Raw genomic sequence first — 22,562 nt, forward strand, 5'->3', positions numbered from 1 at the left:
CCCTAAATATAAAATAAAAGTGTAAATTGTGTCACATAGCACATTAAAAATATAAAACTAAAGGTTTCTAAATAAAACTACAAACAGCCATTTATGGTGACGTCTGTCGCAGATATATGACGTAGTCCGCGGAGGGATCCCAGCTAGTCAGAACCATGGTCAGAACGCAGAGGCAGTGAACAGCAGAGGTCTACCGCTCAGCTGCCAGCAGACACTGAACAGTGAAGACGCTTTGCGGGGAACATTTGTGAAAGTAAATGTTAACTTTCGGATAGTACCGTTTGCTAGACTGTCTAGCGTATCGGGGGCTAGCTTTCAGTTTATTTACTGGTGTTCTGCGGTGGAAATAGGAAAATGTCGTCTCCAAGTCCGGGTAAAAGGCGAATGGATACCGATGTGGTGAAACTGTATCCTTTCTGAACATAAACAACAGTCGCTGTCTGTTCGCTATGTCCTGCTGTATGTGGAGATGTGATATGAGCTAACCCAATGTGTTGATGCTGCTTGTTTCTCTTGGTAACCTTAAGCAGAAAAAGCTTTCACTGTGAATGTTTTTGTGTAAACAACATTTTGCTAGCAAACCCAAGTGTTAGCTATTTGTGTCCTGCGAACCCTCAGTCGCTTATCGGGACAGTTGTGAAGGATAATCAGATCAGCTCTGTCTTTTTACCTTCTTTTTTTTTTTTTTTCCAACTCTGTGTTTGTGTCGTCAGTCTTAACGTTGGCTGTGCATACTGTCTATATTTGAAAATAGCTACTACAGACGCTAACGGTATTCTTCTTTTCCAGGACAGTCTGTCATCTTGTCTCACAAATAGACCTGGTTGTGTATTAACACCTTTTGGCAAATGTGGTTTCTTTGTCCATTCTGCTGTCAGGGGAGTTGAGTCAAACTGGCCCTTTACACGTTGACACAGGAGCTTGTTTACATAACGTAAGGCTAACGTCAACTGAAATACTGCTGTCTTTTGTTCTGACGTTACTCTCCTAAAGCTCTGATGTTGATGCGGCATTTATAGCATTCTTCTTAGCTTTGAATTGTGACCACACAATGTTTTATAATTGTGTTGTCGCATCTGCCAGTTGAACTGTTACATGGTAACGCTGCTGCTCTTGCTGGTTAATTTCAACATCAAAATGGCCACCTGATCTGTGTCTCACTGTACTTCAGTGTCTGCAGGCACAAATATGGGCTATCATTTTAAAGTGGTCGTGATATCTTTTGTTTTATAATAATTGGAAGTGAACGTGGCAGCTGTTGGTTAAGTGTTACAGCAGGTGGCCTGCAGTTGTTCTCTGTGGAATGCTTGAACTTTTAGGAAACATCTAGTGTGTTCTGTTTTCAAGTCACCATGTTTACTTTTGTCCTGCTGATGTATTTGTTAAAGCTCACTTAGAGCTGACAAAGGGAGCTCTGAGTTTAGCCATACCAATTCATTGTCATTCCATACGGTCTTCTAGAAGAACAGTTTGAACAACTCGTTTTGTTTTTGTCCCAACACAGTGGGAACCAGCTTTATGATTGGGTAGCCTGTTACTAGCTGGAAACCACAGGAGGGCGGGACTTAGAACAGCTGATGGGATGGCTTAAATGTGGCCCTAGAATTGGGCTGGTCTGAAAGAACCAAAATCAAAGTTCAAAATACTGATTTTGTAGTCAAAGTTTTAAGGGCTAAGTGTCTGATCAATTTAAATGTTTTAGCTTTTGTTAGGTATGCTTTTTATAGAACTGACTTATGTACTATAGATTCTACATTTCATAATACATCACATATCATCCCATTAGAGTTGGAATATCTGTGACATGTACATTTTCAACTTTATTTTGGCCTGTTGCCTGAGGCATTTTATAACGTCTGCTAGCACACAACAGTGCTTATTTGAGCAGGTCGGTCTCCCCCCAGTTGAATACACTCATGTGTAGGCTATGGCAGCCATGTCAGAGTTGTAAAGCAGAGAGTTTTGAAGCACACATACCTCATTCACACCAACGGTGTTTCAGGGCCGGTTCGGAGCTGGAGCTTGAAAAGCACCGGGTTTTCCTGTTCACACCGCAGCGGAGCAGCCTCTTAGCTCCAGAATCCGGTTCGTTTCGAGCACCAAAAAATTGTCCGGCTAGAGCAAAAGCACCGCATACATCAGGCTTACGTCGAGGCGGGATCAACTCCTGAACAACAACAAAAAGCCGGCGTTTTATCCAGTTTGTACACAACGATGGAGAAACTTAACAAGCAGCAGTGGTCCACTGAAGACACCAGCTACCTACTGGGAATCTGGTCTTCCGAAGAGGTACAGAGGAAGCTGGAACACAATCGGCCATTGTTGTCGGTGTGAGCTGTGAGGGGTTTCCGCGCGGTTTGGCTTTATGAAGCAGGCACGCAAACGGTTACGTCATGACTCAAACGATGACGCAATGACGCAGCACCAGTCGAACTCTGGGCGGTGTGAAAAGCTAAACCGCGGAACCGGTTCTGAACCTGAAAAGCTCTAGCACGGAGCTTGAACCGGAGTTGCGTTGGTGTGAATGAGGTAACAGACATGCAGTAGTACTACACCCCCTCTCCTTCTAAAGCTACTTGACTGACAGTTTGCTGTATGCCAACGGCTCTATTCCATGCAATCACTTGTGATTTACCATACCATGACTGAGCAGGAGTCAGTGTTGAGGAAGACTGCTGTGTGTGTTTCAGCAGGATTGAGATTGAAATGCTTACATAGTTTGAAAACGGAATAGTCCATCTTGGTGGGTTAAAGTAGGGAGAGCTCCTGGTTACTGCTATGGGAAACCGTTTTGTCCCCAGTGTAAAACTAGCAGTAACAACCTCCTCTCTGTGCTCCCTATCCCTGCGTCTCCCTCTAGTGAAACCCAAACCTGAAACTCACACTGCGTTTTACACAGGAGCGGCTTCTTTCTCATGGGCTGACACTGAGAGCCCTCAGACGTTCATTTGCTGATGCCACTGGAGAGCTGAGAATCTAGACCGTGGGCCATTAGGGAATTCATGAAAATGAATGTCAGAGTAACCTCAGTGTGTGGTACGACCGGGTTTAAGCTTTGTCCTAAGCCAGGTCGATGGAGGGCAGCCTGCTTTCAGCACCAAATGTACAGTTGGTGTTTGCATGCCAGCAGCCTGAACTCTTAGTACCATCTAATGAAGTATAGTCACGGAGAAGGCATTAAGTGTTGGTTTACACTGACACTGTTTTTTTTCTGTGTCCTATAATCTTTCACGCCCTTCTTTCCAAACGTTTAGTCCGGGGTGAAAAGAGAAGGCTTGTTTATTGTCTGGTTCTTGCCAAACTGTAGTTGTAAACCTTTTAATTAGAGTTTTTCTCCTGAACTTTTAGCCACTGGTCTTGGTCTTGGTCTTGGACATGTTGCTTCAATTTTGGTACATGGCGTTCTTGAACCAAGAGTCTTAAGAGTGTGTCATTTCAAAGAGCTGTTCATTCACATTGCTGTGTGGGGTTGACAGCACATACTGTGTAGGTTGTTGTGCTATTATTTGAATGTATTCATCATTCTTCTCGCTTTACAAAAGCGTTCAAGTGGTAAGTTGCTGGAATTTGAGCACAGGTAGATTACAAAGGACTAAGCCTATTTTGAATGCTAACGCAAGCTTTTGTGATGTCCCGATTTTAGTGCAGAGAACAGGACAGAAAAGGAACAGTGTAGAATTATCTGAAGACATGTTTGTACAAATGTGTTTATACATTTTCTGTTGTCACAAAGGTTCAATAGCTGATCTGGTAATGGAAAGCTATATATTTTAACCTCTTTTATAATACACCATTAATAGATAAACTTAGATTTTTTTATTTATGGAAGTTAAATCATTTCTGGATGCTGTATGTGTAGCATGTTATAACTAATAATGTATGGTACCCTGCTTTGAGATACAGGTAACCTAAAGGGCTGCATTCACTGCATTCTTCTCATGAAGTGTTTATCTTTATCAAAGCATGACCCTGGCCACTTCAGGTGTTTATTTGTTGTTATAGGAAATCTCATTACATCAGAGGGGATGTTAAGGGCATTTTTAAGAAAACAATAGTGCGTCTCAGCTGTACTTTTCAACCTCTCATTTGCTGCCAGAAGGTCTGAAAGTGATTGGATAGATGTTTTCTGAAGCATGGCCACAGATGAAATATATTTCTGTGAGACTGTGGGGAGTTGTTGGGAGGGGTATTAAATGCTTCATCAGCCCCAGTTTCCATCAGCGTACCTGTCATAATTAGCTGTATGATACAGGAATGTTGTATGTCAGGTTTGTGCTATATTTTTCTTTAAGAACGTATTTGTCCTTTTCCCAGTAATCCTGTTTTATTCTCCCACTATAGGGGAGGCTTTCAGGGGAAGTATGTCCATCTCCTCCTCCTCTTTATTTTATTTTAATGTCCTCCCCCCTACTCCCTTTCACATCCATCCGTCCTCCTTGAGAGGGAAACCAATCCTGAGCGTTATCTGCCCTCCGCTTGGCGTTTTAGCCCCATTGTGCCCCTGGAACACGACATCCGGACAGCATCAGCAGTGGGGTCTTTTGTGTGTCCCGTTTACAGAAGCCTCTGTGACCTCCACCTCCCGCTGGTGTGTCAGACCGTGTCACACGGTCACCGGCACTAGACGCAGTTTACTGTAGTGAAGGAGCCAGCAGTTCTCTGTCTGACAGCTGGGCCTGACGGAGAGATTGACTGGATGAATAGGAGCATGATGGACTCATGACAAGAATGGGGAATGCTGTGGTCTGGTGATGAAGTGGCATAAACAAAATGCTTTGTTCTTATGGAGTAATGGAAGAAGCAAAGATGGTTACAGAATACATTTAATCATATTATTTATTCTGCTGGAAAACATATAATGTAGGTATAAAACCGGAAACAAACGTTGCAAATAATTCAGTCAAATGATATGTTTGGTTTCAAATCCATAGTGTGTGTCATGTTATTTCTTCCACTTAGCCTGGCTTCAGTTGATATATATGGTTCACACTAAAGCCCAGTTATCTCTTCATAGTCCATGTTTATGTGGCCACAGGTTAATACATCATCTGTAGGCTCAAACCCTGAGGCAATGTTGGGGCTGCACATACTGAACCAGTGATGGTATGGAGGGCTGAACTGAAACATACAGTGTGTTTCTCCTGGGAAAAGCTCATAATATTCAAATGGTTTTGTCTTGTTTACAGTCAGACTTATTCTTTCTCAAGATGTATATGTTTTGGCTCTTTTCTTTCAGTACCTGCTTCTAAATCTAAATCTCTTTTGTTTGTGCTCAGTGGACATTTGCCTTTGTCTGCATCCATGCAGGTTTTCTTGGTTTGCTACATCATCCTGCCCTTACTTAGCTCCTAGTCTTCTATGAATTCATTTCTACATGAGTGAACTTAAGGTAACATAGGGAATTGAGGATAAGGCTTATTCTAGTCATGGGACCCCCCCACTTTGATTGACAGACCAGTGTTGGGGGCCCAGGAGCAAGGCATCTCCAACAGTAGGAGGTGTGAGACCCCTACAGTGCTAACAGTGAAGCTTCCTGCACGCATGGCTGAGTTCTCTTAGGAAAAACAGATGGACTGAAGTTCCTCTTTGTTTCACATGAGTTCAGTCTGCCTCTGCTGCTCACGTGCACGGCTGCTTTCATGTGGAAAACCGAGGTAGTGCGGACAGGTTAGCTACATGTTTGCTCACACGTTGGCATACGGGCCAGCGACAATGAGCCCCTTTTTCTTAAATTGAAAAAAAGAGCCTTTTTATGCCTGTTTTTAAATGCCTTTTTAATAATGTATTTGTTCTTAAATGTCTTTTGCTTTTAATCTGTAAAGCACTTTGAATTGCCACGTGCTGAAAAGTGCAATATAAATAAAATTGCAACAAACGCTATCCACGCCCTACACTTGAGTCTATCTGGGGAGCTGCCTCATGCGTCCCCTGTGTATCAATTTGATCAAATGAGCCGTGTCTCACTACGTTCATGTTAGTTATCAGTTTCGTTAACATGTCAGTGTTGAAATCCAGTTTTTGTTGTATGTCTCTACAAAAGACAAATGGCTCATTAGATGGTGCTCTCAGATGCAGGCCATTGTTTCTCCTGCCCTGGCTCAGTTTTGTGATCATTAATGATGATATGTTTTGTGTGTGCATGCACGCAGCTCATCCGCGTGCATGCACACAGAGACTCCGCGCTAATGCTGTAAATAGACTGTTGATCTAGTGAAGGACTGAGAGGAGGAGGAGGAGGAGGAGGAGCAGCTGAGGGATTCACGTTGGATTGCAGTGGGTGGGCTCACATCTCCCACCAGAGAAGACAAAGAACTTTGCCTGTGCAGTACTGTGCTGCTCCAGCTCTTACAGGGAGCTAACGCAGTGTATAGACAGGTCCTTATTCAATGGAAACCAAAGCTGCACTGCAAAGTCATCATAACATTGTCGAGCATCATTTTTTAAATTTAAAGCGAAAGCTTCCTTTTTGTTATTGTTTCACTTCACACGCACATTTCCAACTATTAAGAGGAAACTGCTTTTATATGTATGTATATTTTCAAAGCTGGTACTATTATGTCGGTGATGTGTTTAAGCTCTGGGGGTAGATTGTATTCTTCTGTGTTTACACATCTCTAGATGAGCTGAGAAAAACATTTCATTAGCACTTATCTTTGAGTGAGGCCAGGTAAAATGTACACTAATGCTTTTCTATTTTTAAAGCAGAATAAAACCTGAGGTATTCAGTTCATTGACCTGCCATCCACTATACAGTAAGTGCAGCACTTTACAGCTATCAGAGATAAGCATGTGGATTTCAGTGAGTCAGTCCATTGATATGTAAAACATGCTGCAAGGTTTCTTGCTCTCAGACCGCACACGCTGGCACCAAGTGCTCCATCAGAACATGTATTGTGTCGGAAAGAGCTGTGTGCAAGGTCACCTACTCTATTCCATATTATTGACATGGATCCAAGCAACTACACCAGAAGTGGTTAGCAGGTAGAAACCTGTATCAGCAGCATGGACTATACCAAATGTTGAGCCTTCTTATTTTTGCAGTGCTTATTATCACCAAACCGAGCGCCAAAACAATTGCTGTGGTGCAGTTACCATAAGAAAACCGTTCCTTAGAATGATCTGTGAGGCAGCTGTAGTTGGCATACATGCGAGAAAAACATGGCTGCTTTGTTTAGGGTTAACGTTTGCCACATACGTTATCAATTTGTGAGTTTTTATGTTTTGTGTCATGTTGTTTGATTCTAAACCCTAAGGAAAGTAAAGAAAAATAGCACAAACCCTTCACGAGTTTATATGGAGAAAATTGTGCAAACATCCAAATGTTATCTGTATAGTGCTGCTAAAGTCTTAGTATACAACCTTTAGTTGGATCGATTTAGCCTTTAAGGTAAATCAGATTTGAGGCAGAGAAGAAATGGCAGTATGTTTTGCATTAGCTTGTACAGGGGAAGTCTCCATTATTTTCGAAAGGGTCAAGCACATTCAAACGTCTTTTCAATGCGTCTCTGTTCTGCCATAGGCCACTATACATGTAGAGAGAACGTCATTTGCGACCTTCGAGTTCTGTCAAGCCTGCTTGATGATTAGTCCATTTTATTGTTAAATTAAATCCAAACCTTGAAGGACCCCTATAGTGCCAAATCTACAGTGAATCTAATTTCATTTATCACCTGAAGCAACAGGCAACCACCATGTTGATTGATTTGTAACAGTTTACAAGATATAAAATAAAAAACAAATCTGAACATTCTGATTGGTATAGGTAGTAGGGATGGGAATTTGAAAGCAAATGTATATTCGAATATTCGACCCCCAAGAAAACGGTTAACCGATTAATCGAAAATGTACATTTGCTATAAAGAAAAAAAAATGTTTACGAAAAAAAGATCCACAACCTATAACAGGGCCTATGCACAGAATGCAGCTATTCAATACTCATTCTTGTTTAAGAATATGAGCATGTCTACATGCTCAGGGGAGAGGTGGGTGCGGAGGCGATTCACAATCAGGCCAGCTGTAGAGAAGACCCTCTCAGCTGGAATCTGAGCATAAGATGAGGTTTGAGTCTGCGTGTAGGGAGGGGCAGCAGCCATGTCATTAGCTAGAACTAGCTAGATCTGATGGATTTGGACATAAACGCGAGTGAAGTCTAACCGGACGCGAGAGAGAGAGAGATCAGCACAGGCAGCTCTGCCCCCTGTGAGGGACCGGTGAGCGGAGCAAAACACACCTTTAGACCTAACACATTTAGCTATGGCACTGTCGTATACATTGAATTATTCCATTTGAGGATATGTATTGAACTTAGGCTCCCCTCCAAAAAAAAAGAAGAAATTACAATAAAAATATTCATAACTCATATTCTCATATTTGAATACCTGAATAATTTCGATTAATCGTTCCCATCCCTAATAGGTAGGTGCTCTCATATTATCAAATTGTAAATGAAATCGTATTTTGCCATCTGCAGTCTGAATGACTGGCCGCTGTTTTAAAAGTTGGCTGCATGTCTAATTTATTCTCATTTTTGTCCCCTTGAAGCTCACCATGTATTCACAGGATTATCTATCTGCTGAGTGAACGAGCTGGAGTGTAAGGGGGGTTTCTGATGGTTGAAAAGGTTATGTTAGGCTCCTAATCTGCATCAAAATGGAGCAGTGAGAGTTCTACTTAATGAGCAATAAAGTAAACAGCTGGGGTAAGACGATAGCCTCATTTTGAGAGGCAGTGTGAGAGATGAAGCGGAGTGGGTCAGTAGGGTTGGCTGGTGACGGCTGCAGTGACGGTGTTTGGTGGTGGACTGATTAAATCACACTCCCACTGCCTATCACTCGCTCTGCCTGCTGTGCCACACTAGCTGCCTCTGTTTTCAGGCCACTGAGTGTAGTGGAAGTCACAGTAATCCTGTTGGCTCGGTGCAGTGCACTAATACAGGCTAGGACTGGGGCAATGCACATGTGTAGATAAAGGTGTATGCTTGAAGAGACCAGATACATCAGACCCACTTACACTCGTACTTTTTCAAAATTCAGTTTAATTTAGTCTTCCTTTGAATATCAGAGAGTGGGAATTTAGCCCATATTGGGAGGAGAAGAAGAAGAAGAAGAAGAAGAAGAAGAAGAAGAAGAAGAAGAAAGAGCTTTGTTGTTGGTGTAATGTTGGTATTGACTTTGTTAGTTCTTTTTTGGGGTCAAATGTGCAAATCTGCTCTGTTTTGCTTTGTGCGAGAGTTAGCCTTCTTTCTCTCTCATTTTAGGTGAGAATATTAGCTTGTTCTTTTGGTAGTCTACCCTCGGATGTTTTTTGGCTCAGGAAGCCTACCCATGCTTAGACTCTGAGGACAGCTGCTATATTTCCTGCCTTTCATCTGCAAGGCATTTGATTGTGCTTTGTTGCTACAATCTGTGTGTAAGAGAGAAAACGAAAGAGAAGTTGCTTCTGCCTCGCTAGAAGATGTTCAATAAAAAACTTCTTCTGCCATTCAAAAAAACGGTACTGTCCAAACAAAAGATGTAATTGGAACAGAACATTAATTTACTCAGTTATTTACTTTTATTGCAGTACAGTCTGATGCTAGCCTGCTAAGTTGTATCTCTGTTTCCCGACTCTCACGTCTGTGCTAAGCCTGAGAAATGTCCCACTTAGAAAGATTTAATACAAACGTATTATTTACACTCTGTGCACAGTTTGACCTTGATCTTCTGCTGAACCGAAAACGTTCTGTTATCACTTTTGCCAATGCCACAACACCCCTCTGATGGGAGCCAGAGCAAGAGGCACTTTGTGTGAGTTGTGATGTTTGGTTTCTATGGTGCAGCACTGAATATCAGAACCTCTCTTTCCTGCTCGGTTTCTCTTTCAAAATCTGTTCTTAAGCAATTTGATTCTTATTGAAAACCTCAACATGAAAAGCTGCCCCTAGTCTGTACGGCTAATCAATAAAAGTGTTCCACAGGGCTCTTTACTTGGCCCATTTCTATTTACATGAATGACATCCCCTGTTGTTCTTCTGATTTGTGGCAAAATGTCCTATAGAGATGTACTCTTTTATGTTCCGGACAAAACATTTGCTTAAAGACCTGCCAATCATCTAGAAATCTGGATTGATTCTAAACTATTATAGCTAATATTTCTTTGTACAGTCAAAAATCCAGACGCATGTTTTTCCTGTTAATTTGTAAGTATACAAGCAGATAAAGCCATCATAATAAGCCTGCAGTCCACAGAAATGATGTCATTCAAATCCACAGACCTGCCTGCAAAGCTAGATCAGCATTCATCATGCTGAACTCTTTTCCTCATTATCTCTGCATCACTATCCTCCTGCCCTCCTTTGGCATCACTCCTTCCATCTTTTCTTTTGCTTTAGTCTTCAACAACTCTGTATCATTTTCTTCTGCCTTGCATGACCTTATTCTACCCCATCTTTTCATGTTCCTCTTCACCGCAGGCTTTTTGGGGTTAGCAGACTCTGCATGTCTTTGGAACAGACTTCTTGGCTTTGCTTTTGCCTCTTGTGTTCATATTTTGACAGTGTTCTTCTCTGGTTAGTGCTACTTTGAAGTGCAATTGCTGCATGGCTTCCCTTCTGTTACACAGAAACCTTGCACTCTTCCGATGCCTTCAGGGTTATTTCATTTTCTGCCTTTCCTGTGACTTCAGCCTTGTCTGCCCAGAAGCTCTTTTAGCCCCTTTTTAAAAGGATTACTCAAAGCCGGAGGTGTCAGCAGGTGGTCAAAGTATTGTCTGAACTGGCCTGTGGAGTTGGTTTGGTATTTGTTAATATGACTGTTCATGCCAAAGAAATAGTTAGCTAGTTAGCACTTTGATCGTTTTTGTTTTTAAGAAATTTATAAAAAAAAAAAAAAAAAAATATTAAGTTGATACTGGATTTTATTTTTAAATGTATTGCATCCCCCTCCTCCTTAAAAGAAAGCTGAGACAAGAGACTGCTTTGATACTAGCCAGTGCCTCTCTTTACTACATCAACAACATCTGTCTCCAAAGAGAGAAATATTCATGCATGGGTGACACCACATTGTTTGACAGTGGTGTTTATGATTCCCATCATGTTTGTTGTCCGTACTCAGAAAGAGCTTGGTCAGGATGGGATATTCTGATCCCGGGTCAGACGGGGATAGTGGCCTGACTCGACCAAAAGGAAAACAAGACATGTCGAGACCACAGCCATAAATACAATATATATATATAGCATATTTTTTACACTTAAGCCTTTAAATGTACTGCAAGTTCAAAAACAGGATAACATTGACTTGGATCAACTTTGAAGCAGGCTAATTGGTAGTTCTTTCTTTGCAGTGTTTTCAAGTGTGAGTGTTGTTCAGCCAGTATATGAATACAAATGGTGTTAACGTAGAAAGCTTTGTTGCTGTTACATTTGAGTCCTGTCAGGGTTGTCCAAGATACACCAATGAGTATGTGTGTATTTTTCCTCTGGATTGATAGGGCTCTATGTAGCAGATGAATCAGATACGAAGAGCTAAAGTGTGTGTGTAGAAGGATATTGACCTGGTGCCTTCCACAGATTATGATTAATCTACAATCCAAGATGGGGGATGGAAAGATAGTCGTAATGATTGAATTGGGGAACAAACAACTGTGTTGGTGAAAGATACTATGTATTTGATTTGTCAGATTTGATTTATTTTTTATAATCGAAGATATAGGTTGATGCAGGTTATCATCTGATGTTCAAGTAGCCTAATGACTTTCAAGATTGTAGTTAAAACACTTTAGCACTTAAACACAATATTTGACTCTAACATAAATATACCATTAATGGGCATGTAACCGCTCATTCTTGACAGCTTTAAGGTTAACCAATTTGGCTTTGCTTTTAAAAAACAATGTGTCATGTCACCTCTGTCGAAACCCCATAATATGATTATAGTACACTGAATATCCCACCCAACCTGACTGCCCACTTATCTTGTTCTCTGCGTTTGGCTGGCTCACTGGCTATCTGTCTACTACACTCTCAATACAACTGTCTCTCCTTCAGACAGTTGAGAATTTACAGGCTGTACCGGGAACTCCCGACTGCCAAACTCCTTCGGGAGGGGGGGGGGGGGGGGTTGCTAACATGCTGTATGTCTCCTGTTGTTAGCGGTTACAAAATGACTCTTTGACTCCAACGAGAGTCCAAGCAGAGAACTTCCTGCTCTGTCTGACAATGACACACTTCCTTGCAGAAGCCGCTCTTCGCAGACTTAGCTTAAAATAACCTCCAGTTTGATTTAACCCTTTGGGGTCAGTGCTACTGCTAATGGGATACTCGCTCAATCAGGATTGACGAGCCAGCTGCTGCTGTGCGCCACAGAAGCCTGAGTTTCATCCCGTCTCCCGTACCTCCTGTCAATAACGTGTCCTTTTTTTCCTTTTCCCTTTGTTTATTTTCTCTGTAAGTCTCCTGGTTTCCTGCGCCTCTTCCCTCGGCTCACATGAAAGGGAAATCATTTCTCTGCGATAATTCTGTGTTAGAGTGGAGATGAAAAATAATCAGAGCAAGCATATGATGTATGCTCATAGCTGTAATGTTGGATTTGCCATATGATACGATGGGAATATGCTACCATTCTTTCAGGGTTTGCTTATATAGTAATTATGTCTGTAACCGGAGTATAAATGTCTCCTGTGGTACATGATTTGAATAAATATAGGTTTTCTAAATTTGGCCGGGTAATAGGTTTAGGGGTGGAACACATGGTAAGTTGTGTTTATATCTTTTTTTCTTTGTACTTATATTGAAACAGTGCCAACTTAGCAGGCACATCATTTGGCAGTAGTATAGTTTGTAAAGAAAACTTCAGGCAGTGTTTGTACCGAGTGACTTCTGCACTCTGTCATGGCTCTGAAGCATGTGTGAATATGATACGAATGCTGCATACTTCACATTCAGTCTGAGCTCATTAATTCAACGCGCAGATGACAAATTGGCAGGCAGCTATCGATTGTCAGTAATAAGTAAGGCTCCAGGACAAGAATCAAAACAGAATCCAAGTGTTATTTCTCCGCATCGATTAGTTTGCCTTATATGTCAAGCGCTATCGTTTTTCTCTTTAGTTTTCATAACATGTTCTAATGTGTTACACTGGAACAACTGCTGCTTACGTTCCATTTTAGAGAGGCCAAATTGTAAGTGATCTTAAATATGTTGGTTGTAGTCCCCGCAGGTTGTTTATGTTTGTGAAGATGTTGTCCTTAACAGCCTTACAGCATCGAGAGCAAGCATGAAGTCACCATCCTCAGTGGACTCAATGAATTTGTAGTGAAGTTTTTCGGACAACAAGGAAGTAAGTGTGTTCTCTTTTCTAATTAAACACATATTTTCATTGCCCTGACAAGTTGAACAAGCTAGTTATTGTGCTCCATAAATTGCTCGTAGGGTTTTTATAATGCGTTTTCATCTGGGTTGTAAGAACTATAAAACTAATGAAAGAAGGTTTATGTTTGTTTCCACCACATGGGGTATAAGGCGCTCCCACTAATGCCCTTTCTGCTAAAACGTACAATCTATGAAGGGTAAACAGAGCATGAAATGACAAGGAACCTTGGACTGACACCAGCCATCACAGGAATCAGTCATTGAACACAAAGAGGCTTATCACAGCAGGCCAGGAATGTGACATGGATTGAAACCAAGACTGAGGCCACACTGTAAAAGTGAGGAGCTAGCCTCCAGGGGAAATTGGATGAGGAGAGTGGCCTCATCATCAGGAAATACTTCTTGTGCCATTCGTAACATCTGTCTCACTGAAACCACTGCACATCGGTAAAGAGGAAGTTGATATTTAACCCTGTTTATGATCCTCGTTACTGTGCCAATTATAAAGGCACTTTTGTCGGCCCACATGTGCTGCACAATACATCTTCAACAAGTGTGTTTTTAAGCCATATATGTGCTGTTCAGTATGGCACATAAGCATCACACAATATCATTTTCTTCCTCTTTGATGTTAGTGTTTTATATGAAGGAAATAATGTCCTTCATTACTGCATAAGATAAAGGAACATTTCAAAGGGAAGTAGTATGTGCAGCTCATTTCTCGAGCTGTCTTCTCTGTTGTGTTCCTGAGAGCGTGCAGAACATAATATAACTACACTGTGCAAATCCATTGGAGTGCATACATGATGAAATATGATGCTGAATGGAAGTCTCTCCTCTGCCCTCAACAGTGTTCTGTTATTATTTCTGTGTACAGCTCCGTACGAGGGAGGCGTATGGAAGGTGCGAGTAGATCTTCCTGACAAATATCCTTTCAAATCGCCATCAATAGGTAGGAGCACATGAGTGATTATAACATCAAGATAACCCTAGAACTTTTTGGGGTTCCACTTCACGTTTTCTAACACTTTCCTCTTCTCTAATTGCTTCTTCAGGATTCATGAACAAGATTTTTCATCCCAACATTGACGAAGCGTAAGTTGATGTTAGCCCTAAATCTGAAGTGTCTAACACCCATTTGAACCTTGTGTATTAAATCTTATGAGGTCTGCTCGTTGTGATGTCATGCTGGCCTACCTTATTGCCAACTAAAACCTTTGTTGAATGTGTTCATATTTCCTAATGTGTTTTATAGTATTTTCATGTTTTAGCTTCTATGACACATCAGCTAATGTTATGTTATCAGCCACCAGTTTTTTCACCATCAGCAGCAAATCACACCAATATAGAAATGGGTCAAGATCTTTTGTGAGTAATCCACTGCTTAAGAGGCCAGATCCTCTGAAGGACACTGGGTGTTTTCTCAATGTCGAGTAAAGCTGCTCCAGAGCTGCTATTTCAAGCATTGAGTGCCGCCGAAGGACTGTTCCAATGTCCAGCATACTTGGAATTCTACCGAGCCCGGCGTACTTCGTAGCGAGAAATTTCGAGGCTGCACTTGTGTAGACTCCGCGGTCTTAAAATCCCCACAATGCTTTGCGCACGGACCAATTTCCCCAAATCTGTGGCGGAAAATGTAAGGCGGGGCTTCTCATATGACGCACACCTGCACACTTGCTCGCCTGTTCCACTCTTCGTTTTCCGAATGCCAGGAAGTATTCTTGCCTAGCTTCTGAAGCAAGTGACTCGGAAGACATGTGCTACCAAGCAAGCGTACTCGACATTGAGAAACACCCAGCGTGTGTGAAGGTTGGTCTCTGGGAGGACTGGATGGACAGGCTAAACCTGGGACTCCTCCACTAATAGGACAGTCTGGTCTACCAAAAGCAAACAGAATGGTAAACACCAGGTATGCACTGAGGCAAGTTACATGTCAACCAGTTTTACAGTACAAGTAGTGTTCAACACACAATGGACACAGTTAAATAATGTGTAAGGGCAAATGTAAATAGATCCATGTAACTTCAAGAGTCAGGGTTATTATTCAAACCTATTGGTCTATTCAATTATCTATATTTCCAGAGAATGATCCTCACAACTTGTTATGTCCGACCTGTTCATATGATGTGTCATAGCTTGACAAGAATCTCCTGATGCACTTGACTGCCACACAACATGCACAATCAGAATCACAATTCCTTTATTTGTCCCCCAATGGGGACATTTACAGTATAAAAACAGCAGAAGTGTAGTGCAGATAATGTAAAGAGAATAGACTTGCATATTAAAAAATATATAATATAACAAAGTAGGCACACGTTATTGATAATAAAAAGTAAAAGTAAAAAACGATAGCAGTATATTTTTGAAAAAAGGGACAATGTAAGATGTAGCTGGTACTTTTTACATAGACATACTTGCATTTATATCACCTTTTTGTTCTCCACTTTGAGGCAAACAAAGGCCACATTTGCAGAAGGAACAGCCCTGTTGAACTGTTCTGGGTAGGAGAGAGGTCTTCTCTTGGGAACCAGCCCCTTCGCTGTATCACACACATGTTGGCTCTTCCTCTCACACCTCTAACTCTGTTATCTCCTTGGTTACCAGGTCAGGGACAGTGTGCTTAGATGTCATCAATCAGACATGGACGGCCCTTTATGGTGAGTGTCCAAACCGCTTATGTGTCCATATTGAGTTTCTCCACTGGGGTCTGTGTGTTGATGTGCAGAGAACTTGACACTGCCCTCAGCACCAAAAGGTGACGTCGGCCCCTCCATTGACCACATTAGGGAGTGGAGCACAATTGGCTGTAATCTACTTAGTGAGGGGAGAAGTGATCACTGAGGAGGTAATACCCTCACTCAGCAAGGTCAGGAAACATTCACCTCCGACGGGACTGATTCACGGAGCGTCAGCTGGCAGGGACATCACACATCATCTGTGTGTCACTCTGCTGCTCTCACTGTCACTTGGTCTCTCCATGTTGCCCTTCTCCCTATTTCCCCATTAACAACAGCTGTTGAGCAATATAAACAGCGTTAGAGTTATAACCCGAGCAGATGTTTCAGCATCCTTCCTCATAAATAAAAATGTAAGCAAATTCATTCAGAATTAACTCTGATTCCAGTGTTTTGATATAAAAGGGAAAACCGTGCATCCCATGTGAGTAAACTTGGCCTGTTTATTTTTCTTCTCTAAAATAAAGTCAAACCCCGTAAGAATCCCATTTGTACACATACAATGCTGCTGATTTAGTTTTGATTGGTGTTTCAAAATAGAAAATCTGATTGTCCTATCTTCAAAGTATGTCCAATCAACCAAGCATTGTCTGTAACGACGCTTTACAAAGCAAGAGGCAACAAAAGCAGCTGATTACTTCACTCAAACATGAGAACATTTGACAATTGAGGGGTAGATAAGTGTTAGTTTTCCCACTCAAATTATCCCATCAGTGACACCTAGGAGAGGAGAGCAGAACTGCATGTGTTTCCACTAGGCCTCGGCTCTGAGAGAAAGCTGAGGCCTGCTAGCAGGAGGCTAGTGACACAGATCAGTGTGGCTCCAGTCTGAGAGAGCATGTACACCATGTAAGGTTAACACTTTATGCTATATCTGTGTGTTGATTGTTCCTGTGGCAATAACAACGTACATAATACACAGACATGTAATTGGCAGAATACTGTGAGCTTTTCTCCATCAGGTTCCTTCAGAGAAATATTCAAATCTGACAATAACTGCCGTTAAATCACCAGATTATGTAATGATGTGATCACTTCTTCTTCCAGTTGTTAAAGTGGTAAACGTTTGCCTTCTTCTCCAGATTTGACCAACATCTTTGAGTCGTTCCTGCCTCAGCTGCTGGCCTACCCCAACCCCATCGACCCTCTGAACGGAGACGCAGCTGCCATGTACCTCCACCGGCCTGAGGACTACAAGCAGAAAATCAAAGGTTCAACATTCATATCATTACTGCACATCTGCTGAAAAACGGATTATCAGCATGTTAAAATGTGAAAATAAAGAGTAGAACAAACATGAAATATAAACATCTCAGAATAGAAAATAAATCGGAACTAAAAAGTAACATAGGTCAAAAGTTAACTGTGAAAGATAGAAGTCTGTAGACTATCCGACAAATAAACACTATGAAGGGCCAAAGTACAGCTAACACAATTGAAAAGTAGTTTATTATTTACATTACTAACCCTAACCCTGTGCAAGGAATGGCATATTAAATGAAATATAAACGTACAATTATAAGTCCAGTTAACAAAAGAGAAGCTATGGAGCTGATTTGTTCTCCAGTTATAGCAGGAGGAGGAATGTGTTCCTGTTCCGCTCTGAGGAATAACCTAAAGTCATTCTGATCATTATATTTTTTTCCCAGTCTGACCGTACTCTCTCTTTCTCTTCCTCCACAGAGTACATCCAGAAATATGCAACAGAGGAGGCTCTGAAGGAGCAGGAGGAGGGGGCCGGCGACTCTTCATCTGAAAGCTCCATGTCTGACTTCTCAGAGGACGAGGCCCAGGACATGGAGTTGTAGTGATGGGAGGCCCGCCTCCACCTTTAACCCCCACAGAGACTATATTTGATTTCCTAACCATGAGAAAGCAGACTTATAATATTCACATTTAAACAAGTTGATTTTTTATTATTATTATTACTAAACAAGGATTTTTATGGATATTTAGCCTTTGGTGTGTTTGACAGACACCCCTCCCGTTCTGTAGCTATTCTCCCTTCATCGCTTTCATACTCTCTCCCCACCATCTCTGCATTTTTAAGGTGTGTCATGTAAGCATAGGCAGGAAATCTCCCCGCGAGCGTCTTATTTATTTACTCAAATTTCACTTTTTTAAATATAAAAGTCTATTTGTTGATGAGCTGGATCCTAATTTTCTTTCCTAAATGATTCTGACAAACATTTAGTTAGTTGCTCCGCTGCAGAGCTGCTAAGGTCTAGCTTGCCTCGATGCACAGCTCTGCAATATTATCCTAAGGTGCAGACGGTTGTAGAGGCACACAAACCCACACAAGGTGTCATAGCACATCTTATTTAAAAATATTAAAAAATGTGGTGCCAATAGATGCTCATAACTCCCCCAATGCTTTCTGAGCATATATTTTTATACAAATTGAAAAAATTCTCGTTTAGTTCAAATAATACATTGGCATGTTACTTGAAGTCTTTGTTGCTCTCTGACCTGATTATTGCTAAATGAGGTCAGGTCAACGTATTAATAAAACACATGACTCGTTACAAGGGGAGTGACAACTCAACGTTACTGTATCACCACGGTAACAATGTAATAACTGGTCTTGAACTGGTTTAAAACAGAGCCACCCTTTAACCCTCTGAGTTTAAATGTTTTCGTTACACCACCAGACGTCTGCTTTCAATCACCTTTTTAAAACGCATTTCTATTCATATCATCGGTCAGAAACAACTCTTCAGGTAGAGAAAGAATGTAATCATCACCTATTCTGGTGAATTTAGAAAACCAGCACCTAAGTCAGTTTTATTTTAGATGAAAAGCAACAAAAATATAGAGAATTGAGTTTGTGAAGTATGGGTCCTCCTCACATTCCACTGTTCTCTGACGTTTCCTCCATGACCTTCATTCAGGTCTGACCTCTATGCTTGCCATCCAGGATTCAAATTTTGATCATTAGTTTGAAGATTCCAAAATAAGAGCCCAATGTGTGACATTTAGGCTTGTAGCCATTTTCGTAGAGGGGATCTCATTTCATCTGTACAGACTGGACTTCTTATCTGAAAAAAACAAACTTTGGTTTTATTCTGTTCTGATTCAATGTGGCTGGATTAGATGTAAACCCATCAAGTGTTGAAAGAAATTGCTGTTTTTTGTGTTTTATTCCCTGTATTATTATTTTTTGTGTACAGCAACTACCTTGTACAGCGATAATCCACCTCTCTGTAGTCTCATGAAAACTCAGTGTTGAACAGGAAACACTGAGCGAGTGTTTGTGGAGGCTGACAGTCAGACTACCTAGAAACCTTGACATGTATTCACTTCATAGATGGCAGTAAGAATCACTGGCTGCTTTGTTGCGGATCCTACGTGGGAGATTGGAGGCTAACTTAAAAGGTCACCGAATCGCTTCTAAACTCAACTCCTTTTCCTGTGCCTCATCACATAAGGACAGGTTTCCAAAAAGTAACTGAAAAGCACACTCATTACTTTCATTCTCCTCTTTCTGCAACGTGATCCTGGGAAGGTGTGATCAGTTGGAAATACCCTGTGTGGAGGCGCATTTGAGCTAATGTGGGATCTATGGCTCTGGTTTGAAATAGAGTTTGGTTCTTTCTTGTATATTGATTAGCATTTTCACCAGGGACATACTGGAGAGATGGAAGTCATACTAATATTTGCTGAAGTGTGCTTTAGACCGGATAGTTAGTTTCACTACTTCAAACAACATGTACTATATGGCTGTATTACAGATAGTTAATTAGTCTGCCATACATTCATCTGATCTTAGTTAGTGTCAGTTGTGAAATGTAAAACTCCGTAGACATGCCTGCTTGTCCTTTTCTTTTGGATTCAGAGTTGTACAGAGTGATTTCAAACCAGGATGATGTTGGACCTGTAGTGAGCCTGATGGATCTGAATGTACAGAAATGAAAAGTGGATCAGAGAACTTTACAAAACATAGGCATTCTTAAAAAAAACTGAGTTTCTCCCATCAGCCCGGGGGGGGGGGGTTGAATGCTAGCTGGGGGTTAGCGTCCAGCAGGATGCAGACGTTTTAACTGTCGCTACCTTGTGTGGTGCTCAGCAGGCAGTGAGGAGATATGTGAATGTTTTCATGTGTTCAAAATGTTTGTGATCCACTGAAACAGAACCAATCTGCGCACTAAGCAGATCCCCCACTCTCCCTTCGCTGCCTACAGATGTTTATTTATTCATTAACTCCTTCTTTTTTTTTTTAATCTTGCCCATCAGAGCCTCTGTTATCAGTTAGGCTTCACCCTGATGAGAACTTGATGTTGAGTTTTTACTTTTAAGCCATTCATATTGGACTTCTTGTTTTACTTTACATTTGTGCAGTATTGTACTTGAGTGCTGAAAATACCGTATATCTGAGTTGAGAATTGTAATAAAATAGCACATAATGATGCAATGGTGCAACAGGGGACTAATGATATTAGTGTCTTTTTTTAAAGCAAGACTTTTGTGTTATGCATACATTTGGTTTTCAGCATTATTTGCATCTGCTGGGCAATACATTGATGATACACTCGGCTCTGGTAAACAGGACGACCTTCAGATCGTTCTCTTTCCTGCTCTGTTATTCAAGGTCGACAGAAAGACTGCCTTTGTGTTTCAGGTTGTCTTCAGCTATAGAGAAAATGTCCTGAAACAAGTGAATGATGATGCTCCCCATTGCAACTTGAATTCTAAATTGACAAAAAACATGTTTACTGCGCTTTTTATTGTTCCTTTTGGCTCCTCCCCCCCCCCCCCCCCTTTCTCGTCCTTACAATAACAAATGTCTTAAGTTTTTAACACAACCTCAAAATTGTAAATGCAAACCTGCTGAGAAGCTCCATAGTCCCACACCCGTATTCACAGCACACACAGCATGGAACATTACGGTTTTTTATAAAACTATGTATTTGTTACCTAGTGTGATACTTGAGGGTTAAAAGTCAAAAGGTTTTTTCTGTCTTTGTTCTGAAAAGTCCATCCCTGGTCCTATTTTTATCACCCCCTTTGCCCCCCTCTTGTTTTTCTTTGCATTGTGAAGTGGGCATGCTTGTCAAAAAGACAAATGCTCTCTATTAATAGGCTTATAACCTCATAAATAGCTGTGTATAAAATAAACTGTTATAACTTCTTTTTTAATAAAACATTCAATGTGTATAAAAGGTCTTCGTCTGAGCTGATGATTCTTGGCTGTGACTCCTGATACTCTGATCTGTTGGCAGTGACCCTAAGCGTATGGATGTCTAATCCCATTCACTATCCATCAGAACTGTGAAGACCCTGCTTCTTGTATGCAGTAAGCTTGCTTTTAAATCTCATTTTAGAGTTTCAATGGTCTGAATTGGAATGCCACATCTGCTGCGGGAGTATCTGCGTGCGCATCTCTCCCAGATGAGCTGAACAGTTATTTTGCTCGCTTCGAGAGCAGCCAGGCTGGGGGTGCAGAGAAGGATCAGGACTCCCGTGCCCTTTTGTTTTAGACAGGGCAGATGTGTGTAAATCCTTTTTAAAAGGGTTAACCCACACAATGCTCCTGGACCTGGCATCCCTGGCCGTGTTCTCAGGGTGTGTGCAGTTCAGCTGGCAGAGGTGTTCACAGACATCTTCAACAGGTCCCTGCTGCAGTCTGTAGTCCCCCACATGTTTGAAAACACCATCGTTCCTGTCCCCAAAAAGACAAAAATCACCAGCCTCAACGACTACCGCCCAGTAGCACTCACCTTCATCATCATGAAGTGCTTTGAGCGGTTAGTCAAATCATTCATCACCTCCTCCCTCCCTGACTCTCTGGACCCCCTGCAGTTTGCCTACAGAGCAAACAGGTCCACAGACGACGACATAGCCCTCACCATCCACACTGCCCTCTCACACCTGGACCAGAGGAACACATATGGGAGAATGCTGTTCATTGACTACAGTTCAGCTTTCAACACCATTGTGCCCTCCAAGCTGGTCATCAAGCTCAGAGACCGCTCGGGCTCAACAGCGCCCTCTGTGACTGGATCCTGAACTTCCTGACGGGCAGACCCCAGGCAGTGCGGGTGGGAAACATCACATCCTCCACCCTGATCCTCAACACCGGAGCCCCTCAAGGCTGCGTGCTCAGCCCTCTCTACTCCCTGTTCACACACGACTGCGTGGCCACACACAGCTCCAACACCATCGTGAAGATTGCTGAAGACACAACCGTCATCGGCCTGATCACCGACGACGGCGTACAGAGAGGAGGTCGAAAACCTGACATCTTGGTGCCAGGATAACAACCTCCATCTCAACGTCAGCAAAACAAAGGAGCTGATTGTGGATTACAGGAAGCAGCAGAGAGAGGGACACGCCCCCATCGCCATCAATGGGACTACGGTGTAGAGAGTCAGCACAGCAGCAGCTTCAGGTTCCTCTGTGTCCACATCACTGGCCTGACATGGACTCTTCACACTACCACCATCACCAAAAAAGCTCGACAGCGGCCCTTCTTCCTCTGC

At 41.9% G+C, this 22,562-nt stretch overlaps 1 protein-coding gene across 1 annotated transcript; it reads left to right on the forward strand.

Annotated features, from left to right (window-relative positions):
* The first annotated feature begins 120 nt into the window (after positions 1 to 120).
* ube2h (ubiquitin-conjugating enzyme E2H (UBC8 homolog, yeast)) lies at positions 121 to 21,242 on the forward strand. The gene is made up of 7 exons (XM_034200855.1): positions 121 to 407; positions 13,237 to 13,313; positions 14,223 to 14,297; positions 14,401 to 14,440; positions 15,953 to 16,005; positions 17,166 to 17,294; positions 17,767 to 21,242. The coding sequence occupies exons 1-7, from the start codon at positions 355 to 357 to the stop codon at positions 17,889 to 17,891; spliced, it is 552 nt and encodes a 183-aa protein (XP_034056746.1). The 5' UTR covers positions 121 to 354; the 3' UTR covers positions 17,892 to 21,242.
* Positions 21,243 to 22,562: the final 1,320 nt, after the last annotated feature.

This window comes from Gymnodraco acuticeps, unplaced genomic scaffold (assembly GCF_902827175.1).
Source record: "Gymnodraco acuticeps unplaced genomic scaffold, fGymAcu1.1, whole genome shotgun sequence".
Taxonomy (NCBI): domain Eukaryota; kingdom Metazoa; phylum Chordata; class Actinopteri; order Perciformes; family Bathydraconidae; genus Gymnodraco; species Gymnodraco acuticeps.